We start from the raw sequence: 10,562 nt of genomic DNA, 5'->3' as shown, positions 1-10,562 counted from the left end.
CGTAGCTCATAACCCCGCAAGAGTCCTGTGATCGGGGTCGTAATTCGGCACTTGTTCCGTCTGAGCGTAATGATCTGTTCCGCCTGAGCGTTATTCACTGGGTCGGTGGTGAAGTGGCGCACATGACACGTGCTACGGACGGACGGACAGACAGACACGTATCTTAAACAGGTAATACATCTGACTACATCTTTCCCACATAAAATATCCGTGATCACCTACACCCGCGTGCGTAAAAGCGCACACAATTCCGTGTCCTCTCACCGCGGATGCTGTGGTTTGATGGCCCGGTACTCATTGTAGCCCACTCTTAGATGTCGGAGCGGAAATCAGTTTCTGTGAGACTTTTTCTGATTCACCTTACGGCCTATTATGCGTTTCTTTGCCTCCAGTTTCATATCAAACCATTTACGCTTCACCTCTGACATGGTTCTTTGTACCACGGAGACAACATAACAGCATCTGTTACCTCCCTCCAGGCCTTCGCTTTGTCTGTCCCTGTCACACCACTACTAACTGAAGAAAATAAAATGTTTTTTCTTAAGTCCACTTCACTCAAAATTATTTCGATCTCCGCTTTGGAAAAATTCTTTTTTCTTTCACTCTCTTTCTTTGTTTGCGCCATGACTGACAGGTCGACTGGATGCACCTACACCTCCTTATATGGTGGTCATTGGCTATTCATGGGCGGGGATTTATGCTAATTGCTGATTACTGGGGGCGCGCTGTCACTTTACGATGGATTGGCATTCATGATCATACACACTTGTTTACGATCAAATCTGAGTATCCCGCGGCGTTCATGAATCCGGAGTAGGTTTTTAGTAGAGTAGGCTTTTATGTGCAAATCTACACACAGATTTACTCACTTTTCATGAATGAGACCCATAGAGTTGGCATAAGACTTGGTTAGGCCTACTTAACACAACTTAAAACCAACAAATATCAACGTTATCTGTAGTCAGTATTCTACATCAAATTGACGTTGGCATTAAACGCTGTCCTGACATTGAATTTGATCACCTGATGTCACAACCTAAATTTCAGCAAATATCAGTGTCTGACGATGTTGGTGGCCAGCTGGGTCCTACCTTCTTATTAAAATTGTGTTGTAAGTCTTATTTGTGGATTCTGCTTTAATGTCACAGGCAAAATCTTGAATGATGACACTCTGCTGAAAGAGTACAAAATCGATGAGAAGAACTTTGTGGTGGTCATGGTTACCAAGGTTAGTGTCTCTTTGGATTGTTTTTTGTAGACAGTCATGTCATACTGCTCTCTGCTGCTTTGGGTTGTCTTTATTTATTCACTCATTATTCCAGTCTCTCATTGTACTTTTCTGTTTATGGTTGCTGTTCAGCCAAAGTCAGAGGTACTCAAGACTTCCTACATCGATGCTTCACATTAAAAGACCTCCAGCTAGTGTCCTGCATGGGTCTATTTTTGAAAACCTGCACCCGCACCTGCCCACAACCATAAAGCTCAGTACCGGAACCGACCCATTACCTGTCTTTATGTCTAAGTCAAAGCTGAGCCCGCCCACATCCCTTAATAAAAGTCCTGCGACCCAGGAAAATTTTGTTCTCACCTGCTGCCCGCCTGTGTGTAGTTCATTTTTACCCGTGCCCGTACCCTTAAATTTATATATATATATATATATACATACACATATATATGTACACACACACACACACACACACACACACACACACACACACACATAGGCCTATATATTTACAGCGTTTTGCAGGTCCTTGACCTGGTGCAGGGAATCCCATTCCTGGTAGGCATTTCATTTTACACCTAGAGGAAGTAGTATAAGAGATTTTTTGAGTTTAATAACGGTTACAATCAAATGAAAAGTAGGAGCAATTGAAAACCATTACTGAATTAAAAAAGTATGGTATTACTAGTAAAATGTTTAGCTGTTTGGTCTTAGGGATTGAACTGCAACTTAAGGCCCATTTATGCTCAACGTTAAATACGGATCCGGATACAGGCGGAGCCTTCTGTCCGTGCTCCGCGTTCATTTCGTCTGTATTTCTGCACGTTTCCATAAAGCTTACGGATACGGGCCAAACGGAGCAGTACCACCGGGAACCGTGGGGGCAGTGTTGCTGTTACTACCCGATAGGTAGCTCTAGTGAGACACGAAGAAGAAATAACAATTCAATTTATCTCATCGGCAGTACTAGAGAAAAGAATTCTCCGTCCTCCAGTCGCGATGTATTTAACGGCCTCACCGACCACCGCCTCCTACAACGCTGCCCCTGTTTTTGTCTTTTATGCAAGAGGTACATTATCAATGTCTCCTCCACAGTCGCCATGTTTGTTTTTGAGTTTGTTGCTGTCATAAACTTTTGATGCTGGGCTGCCTCCTGGTGGATATATTGGTTAACATCCATGCCAACGTAAAGGGCGCATGGAAGTATGTGGGCAGTGACGGTAACATCGTTGAAATGGACGTATACATTTTCGTACGTAAAGGGAGCATAAATGAGCCCTTAGCCTTATGGTTGTACCAACCACTAACCATGCAACATACACTAATCAGCTGCAACATTAAAACCACTGACAGATGAAGTGAATAACACTGATTGTCATTGGGAGAGGCATTGCCATGAGGGGGTGTACTCGGTCTGTAATGGTGTTTGGGTCATTGGAGTGTGTTAAGTCGCATTCATATGAATGCCAGGACCCAAGGCTTCCCAGCAGAACATTGCATTGTAACAAGATGATCGATGTTATTCACTTTACCCACCAGTGGTTTCAAAGGGTTAGTTCTGTTTTTTTGAAGTGAGAGTGTATGAGGTTCTTATACATAGTCAGCACGTTACCTTTAGTAAATGACGCTTGGCATCATCACCCCCCCCATTTACATTAACAAATAGTTGCAGATAGAAACTAAACCAAAATACTTAAGGAATGACTGTGATCACACATTGTCCATCATAGTCAGCCAAAGAGTCATGCTATTATCTGAAGGACTCCACTGTCGTGCATCCATATCTCTACTCTTTACCCCAAAATGACAAACAACCTCTGACTATGACATGACTGAGCTGTTGTACCGATAGAATTGCTCCAAATTTACCATGTAAGACAATGTAGTACGGGTAATTCCTATTTTTTACCTAGCCTTTATAAGTGACCAGGCTATTTGTTAAGCCATTATTTGAATACCAGCTTTCATTTGACTTATGATAATATGCTGATATGTGCTGATATGAAAATATAAAATACAAACTCATCAGCCTGGTCTAGTTAAGTGAAATGAATAACGCAATGTTGCTACTTTTGGTCATCATAACCACACAACTATGATCATTTCTTAAATGTCTTTTTAGCCTAAACCAGCTCCTCCTCCTCAAGCAGCCCCTCAGCCAACTCCCCAACCAGCTGCAGCTCCAGCACCACCCTCAGCCTCTGGCCCAACACAAGTGCCCTCCACACCGACACATACGGTGTCTGCACCAACACCTGCACCACAGTCAGTGCCTCCCTCTGAAACCTCGCCCACAGTCCCAGAAAACACCCCCCTGGCTTCTGTTGAAGCAACAGCAGCTCTGGACTCAAAAACTGCCCCAGCCTCAGCTTCAGCTCCTCCTCCTGCCGCTGCCCCGGCTCCAGCACCAGAAGTTGTCCAGACAGCCCCAGCCCCAGCCCCAGCCCCAGCTCCAACTCCGGTCCCCGCAGACCAACCCACCCCCACTGCCCAGCCAGAAGACAAGCCAAGGGAAGAACCTGAGAATCAACCATCTGGCACTGCACAAGTCCACTCCACTGTTCCTAGGTTGGAGGAAACCCATGTTTATGTACACTAAGAGTTTAATGCATCATCGGGTTAAGCAAGAAACCTGTTTAAAATGTCATAACTGAATTAGAAAACCTGCATTAGCTAGGAAAGCTCACACTGGGATAATGCAAACCTGGTTTGATGGTTAATTTTCTCTGAACAAGTTCTAATGGCATGAAAACACTTAACTGCTGCTTTCTTCTGTCTGTTTTTTCTCCCCTACTGAGAATCAGGATTATTGTGTGTCTTTAACACAGCATGTTGCTGAGCAGTTAAAGTATTCATTTTTCTTAAATGAACCTAGCTCAGACTCAAATAGTAAGACTTTTTCCAAAGTCCTGTTCACTCACAACAAGAAATATGAATCAGTTTTAGCCATGCCAGGGACATGGCAATGTCGGTCTGTCGGCTGGTTGGTCTGATCCGATTGGTCCAGACTAAAATATCTCCACAAATGATGCAGTTACATTTTGTGCAAACATTTATGTTCCCCTCAGGATGAATTGTAATAACACTGCTGATCCCTTAACCCCTTGCTCCATCATCATGTAAAAATTATAATTTCTCCAATACTTTGGTTAATGACCAAATACCTTTAACACTAATGAGTTTTACATTGTGTTAAATTCTTATTAGTCAATGTTGGCATGAAGACATGCTAAATGAAGATGTTACTTAATACCCGCTCAACATTAGCATGCTAGCATTCAGCAGCCTCACAGAGCTAGGTGGATGCTTACTGTAATAGCATGGGCATTGGAATGTTGATTTACTTGACTGATTGATTTTTTTTCTTTATTCATTTCTCCCAAAGCCTTGTTGATGAGCTGGGCCTCCTTGAAGAAGCAGCATCAATACTGGGTAATGCATCTGTGACTTTTCTTTCCTATGTCATAAATGAAAAAATACCACTGTATAGGTTATATGTTGGTTTTCCTTTAAACCTTAGTGTTGGTTGATTGAGCCTGAATGAACTAGCTAGTTGGATGTGTTGTCCAACCATGTCCAAAGACAAAGTGACTCTGCCTGTTCTAAAGAGCCACACTGGATGACAAACCTGCAGTTGCAGCCTCCTCTCCACTGCATCCCTCTGCCTCCCTGATCAAACAACTCTGTGCTTTAGTGTGTCTTTTTAGTCTCAACATGAAGAACTGTCCAAAAGGGGCACACTTTCAGATAGTCTCAGGTACTCAGGTAACTTGAGTCCTGAGACACTGGCTATGTAGTTGTCAAATGAAGTGGGCCTGTTTTCACAGTCAGAAAGGGGTCTTAAAATATCCTCAGCTGACATGGAAGATGTCCTGTAATTTGTTAAAACAGTTTTACAGTGTGTTTACGCAGGTAGAAGATTAGGGAAACTTGATTTCTCCTGCTAGATTTCTGTTGGACAACACTGATTTCTTGGCCGTGTATATATGTAACCAGTTTTCAAATTGGCTTTTTCTATGTAGGATGTCTAGGACAGATGGGGAAAGTATCACTTGGACAGCTGCCCAGCTGGCTGAATTGAAAAAGATAACTACATGCCGTGATGCATGCTTGTAGTAAAAATAATGTAATTCAAAATCCAACTAAAATTAAAACTAACACAAAGTAGCCTCTAGGTCCACAAGATTTGTGAAATTCAGACACATTCGTGCTGTGAAATGCTGAGCTTTTTCTTTTTTCACACACACACACACACACACACACACACACACACACACACACACACACACACACACACACACACACACAGCAGCAGCAGCACTACCAGAAAATCAGTAGGTCATGGCTCAAAATTGCTAAGTGATAGGGGAGCACTCTGGTTACTGATATGTTGCAGGTATATGGGGATTTACAGTAACCAGGGGTCCAGGGGCGCCTCCAGAAATTTTTCATAGGGGTGGCCAGATGGGGCCACCTAAAATCTTGGGATGGCACACCAAAACTAAAAGCCATAATTTCAGGATTTTATTATACTACTGTAGTATATAGGCTAGTAAAAAACTATCAGAAAGACTTAAGGAAACGCCTACTGATATACTTTGGTTTATTGTGTTACATTTAATGTTACTAATGATCTAATGTGCATAGACTAATAACAATACAGTTAACATTTTGAGTTCCACAATAATCTTGTTTTATTGTGTTATGTATATGTTAGGCGATTCATTGTTTTTAAAATAGGCTAGTTATCCTTTTCCTTAAAAAGACACATATACAGCTTAATTTAAAGGTGTACATTTATTGTAATCAAAACAATTACTGGGAAAAAGCAGGTACTGGCAGATACAAACAGAAGCAAGTACAGAAATACTCATATCTTTGCTTTATGTAACAAGAATTTCCCACCAGGGATCAATAGTCTTTCTTATTCTGATTACCAGGCTATGCAGTATGTTTAACAAACACTCATATCTTTGCTTAATGTAATACAAAAAAAAAAAATTACAGTTACAAAAAAAATTCCCACCAGGGATCAATAGTCTCTGATTCTGATTACCAGGCTATACAGTATGTGTAATAAACTCTCATATCTTTGCTTAATGTAATACAAAAATAATTAGATTTACAAGAAAAAATTCCCAAAGGTCCGACCTAGTGTTTGAATCCCATTAGTCCGACCTCCCAAAAATCCGACCGCAGTAAAGTTACATTTCAGGGGGGACCAGGCAACTTCCCCCTTTCAGTAAACACAGAGCAGCGGTACCACTAAACAGCTGCAATGTCTCTATGCGCGGACTGTGAGGACAGTTGCGTTTATCTCATTGACGGGAAATTACATCATCTGCTATATGTGACCTACATGCCCTTATTTGGATAACACATCCTGGTATTCCCCACACATGGGAAGATGTTTTAAGTAGTGGGGGCTGCCAACTGAATGAATGAATGAATGAATGAATGAGTGACATCATTGTATTTTTTTTTTCCTGCTGTATAGCGCATCGCACGTCGCCACTCACTAGGCTGCTGACTGGCTGCCATAAGCTACACACAAATAAAACATTAAGAAGTTCTAACAAATGCAAATTTTATTAGGAGGCCAACAGTAGAATTCACCACATGACAAAAGCAGACAAGAACTACCGTAGTTTGAGCGCTGTCCTTGGTGCTGAAGATGCAAAAACAAACAAATGTCTATACTCCAAAACTCACTACCTCTGACATGACGAACCAAGACAGTGTACATAGATAAAAAAAACAACATCAGCAGAAAAACAGAAGTCCTGCAAACCAACAGCAAGCGGCGATCACCGTGGCCAAATAACGTCGCATATCTGTAACTAGAAAAGCATTCGGAGAGCTCAGACTTCCGCCAAGCAGCTCGGATTTCCCTCCATTTTATTATTTTATCCACTTCGCTTCAACTGATCACCACCAACATTTTATCATCTGTTCCTTGTCCCATTATCAACCTTTCCTGAAAATTTCATCAAAACCCATTCAGAACTTTTTGAGTTATTTTGCAGACAAACAGACAAACAGACCAACGCCGGCGAAAACATAATCTCCTTGGCGGAGGTAATAAAGAAATAAAAACAAGACAGCTGTTGGCAACTAACGCTGTTGCTGCTGCAGCTACTATTAGGCTACTACTGTTATCCAAACTAAATTAAAGGAAGCAAAGATTGTTTAACCTATAATTCCACATTATGTTGCCTTCTTTCCACAGCAAATAAATTATTTCCTTTTAACGAATGGCTCAGAGAAATGCTGTCTAGCAAAGTTAAATATTTTCACCATCATTTTAGTTATGAAATAGCCTCACATGTGATATTCAAGGTGCACGCACACACAGGCAGGATCTCACACACATAAAACGTGACTGGAATTAATAAACAAGCAGTAAATGCACAGTGGGTTATTTGTTTTCTGTATCGGTGTGACGCACTGTGTTAATTGAGTGAATTGTCCGAGCCGGACGCGTGTTAATTTGAGTTTGATTTAATTTAATTACACTAAAGTTTTTGAGTTAAACTAACCATATGAGTCCTTTTCGTTTTTATACAATTTATTGCTGCATTTTGAAAGCAAAAAGAGTTAAGTTTTTTTGGGGTTTCATGTTATATCAGGGATTTCAGCTTGGCACCATGAACCTGTGCCTCCCGTGACCTGTAAAAGTAGCGTTGTGACATAAGCCTCAGTTTCTGTTGTTGGCGAATTGTTACAAGCTGATGAATTCGCTGGTCAAGGCTAGGCAAAACATTAGTACAGGAGAGATGACAGACAGATGGATGGTTTGTCTCTAACAAAATACTTTCTGTAGACGTGCTGCAAGAATGGATTAATACTTAATATACATCTGCAGCCAGAGCGCATTACGCTGTCAATAGGCTTTATGTGTGGGGAATACCAGGATGTGTTATCCAAATAAGGGCATGTACGTCACATATAGCAGATGGATGTGATTTCCCGTCGATGAGATAAACGCAACTGACTGCTTCGTGTTGGAAGTGCTGTGGTCGGACTAACGGGCGGTCAGACTACTGGGTATGAAATCCGACGGTCGGAATAATGACATTAATGTGGTCGGATTAAAGGGCAATCGACATTATGGGACTAAGACGATAAAACTCGCCGTAGACCTGCATGGTCGGATTAGCGGGTAGTCGGAGTTATGGGTAGTTGGACCTATGGGAGGTCGTACTAACGCCTGGTGCCCACTGGTGAGTGGGGTGGCCAGTGGGGTGGCCAGCAAATTTATAGGGGGGCCACCCCTGGTGGCGCCATTGCAGGGGTCTCATTTATAAAACAATGTGTAATGTGTGCCCGTGGCTGGAGGCATTATTTTTTCGGGTTGTCTGTACCTGTCCGTCCCATTCTTATGAATGTGATATCTCAAGAATGCCTCAAGGGAATTTCTTCAAATTTGGCACAAATGTCCACTTGGGCTCAACAATAAACTGATTAGTTTTTTGGTGGTCATAGGTTATAGGTCCAGGGGCCTCATGTACAAAGACTTGCGTGGATTTCCTACTGAAACATGGCGTATGCTTAAATCCAGAAAACGTTGTACGCGCAAAAATATCCAGATGTATGAATCTGTGCGTACACATGAATCCAAGCACATTTCCTTTGTACATCTCAATCAACGTGGAATTGAGCGCACATGTTGGAGTACCCGACCCCTCCCTGTCCACACCCCAATTTAAATATGCAAATCATATTTAAATGAACCCAATCAGAAAACTAAAACAAAAGAATGAGTAAGACGGGAAAAAAGAAAAATTTCACAGAATGTGAATTGGACACACTACTGAAGTGGAGGCGCGCAAAAATGTACTTTTTGGCACGCTGTCCTCTGGCATCAATACTAAACGCAAGAGGAGTGAGTGGGAGAGTGTGTGTGAGGCTGTCAATGCTATGGGGACAGAAAAGCGTACACACGCAGAATTAAAAAAGAAGTGGTCCGACATTAAGGTGGACGTGAAGCGGAGGAGGGCTGCCCACCGCCAAAGTGTGGCCAAAACAGGCGGGGGGACAGGAGAGGAGGAGCTCACCCCCTTTGAACAGAGAGTTGCCTGGGGTCAATTGAAAGCAGACAATTAATTATGTGAACTGGATTTACAGTTTCCATTTGTTAATCTTATACACCACTTACACGGATCACACACTATTGTTGTAAATGAATGCAGAAGTGCACCGGGGAAAAGGTGAGGCTGATTAAGAAATGTCACACATGGGTTTATTGACATGAGTACTTTACACACAGAGACAATCAGGGGCTTGTTCGAAAGCTCTGAAGCTGTAGTTTAACCAGCAAGAAACAGCAAGTCACTAACTTTAACCACTGACTAGTACTGATGCTGTGAAGACAGGATAATATTTGGGGGCGCACATGCTCAGTGCGCATCGGGGGGATTAATATTAGAACAATTAAACAAATAAATTATTTACTCACCAAGAAGCCACCCATCGCGCACAGTGCCAGCTAGTAGTCTGTTCCCAACCATACTGTTACTCAGAATGCATGAATCGTGCGTTGAACCAGGCCACCTCGCCACAATGTTGGTTAATCGCATTTGCGCATCACATATGATCTGTACATTGATCGAATGAAAATGCTCCCGGTTGACATAAACAAATTCATCCTGTGATGGTGCTTTTATACTGTAGCCATGTGTGTGCAGTCGATAGCTCCGATAACGTTAGGAAAACCGTCTGTCGCTGCAAATTGCGCTTTAATGTTGACCTGTTCAGCTGCATTGTAGGGAATTTGATATACCTGGCTGACATGCGGATAATTCCGTCCCACACAGCTGGCATGGTTCGGCTCAGGGTCGACTGGTGCAGTCCCAATCGGTCGGACAGCTCCCTCTGGAATGCCCCTGTTGCTAGGAACCCCAGTGTGGTCAGCACCTGTATGGATACAGGCAGCGCATGGCTCCTCGCCGTGTCGCGCTGCCGGCTGCGCACAGTTCCAGGAGGATTGCCCTCGGGAACCTAAAGCAGCTGATGAGCCAGTTGTCATCATGTGCCAGTGCCATCTGTCTCGGAACACACACTCTCTTCGTATTGCGCCATTTACAAATCTTCCAATACTGCTAAAGCAGCCGTTGTTGTTAACGGTATTTTCGGCACCACTTTGCGCATGCTTTTATATCCTCTAATCTAATTGCAGACACGTGGGTGTGTTAATTGTTCATCAGTGTTAATTGTTCATGTGTCTGTGATGTGCACATCACTCTGAGGACTAATTGTTTTCACATTTATTTATTATAACAGTTTCCCAGCATCACCTCTAAGTGTCGCCAAAGGATCAACAGCTGTAGAAACGTGC

General features: G+C 42.6%; 1 protein-coding gene across 2 annotated transcripts in view; it reads left to right on the top strand.

Moving 5' to 3' along the window:
- rad23ab (RAD23 homolog A, nucleotide excision repair protein b) overlaps window positions 1-10,562 on the top strand; it is a 37,715-nt gene that overhangs the window by 12,352 nt on the left and 14,801 nt on the right. For both annotated transcript variants that reach the window (XM_050055677.1, XM_050055678.1), the window contains 3 exons: window positions 1,149-1,228; window positions 3,348-3,793; window positions 4,611-4,657. In XM_050055677.1, the coding sequence (XP_049911634.1) occupies window positions 1,149-1,228; window positions 3,348-3,793; window positions 4,611-4,657 (573 nt within the window). The remainder of the gene's footprint in view (window positions 1-1,148; window positions 1,229-3,347; window positions 3,794-4,610; window positions 4,658-10,562) is intronic.

This window comes from Epinephelus moara, chromosome 10, assembly GCF_006386435.1.
Source record: "Epinephelus moara isolate mb chromosome 10, YSFRI_EMoa_1.0, whole genome shotgun sequence".
Classification (NCBI taxonomy): Eukaryota; Metazoa; Chordata; class Actinopteri; order Perciformes; family Serranidae; genus Epinephelus; species Epinephelus moara.
Note: the sequence above shows the minus strand (reverse complement) of the source record. Positions and strands in the feature narration are given on the sequence as shown.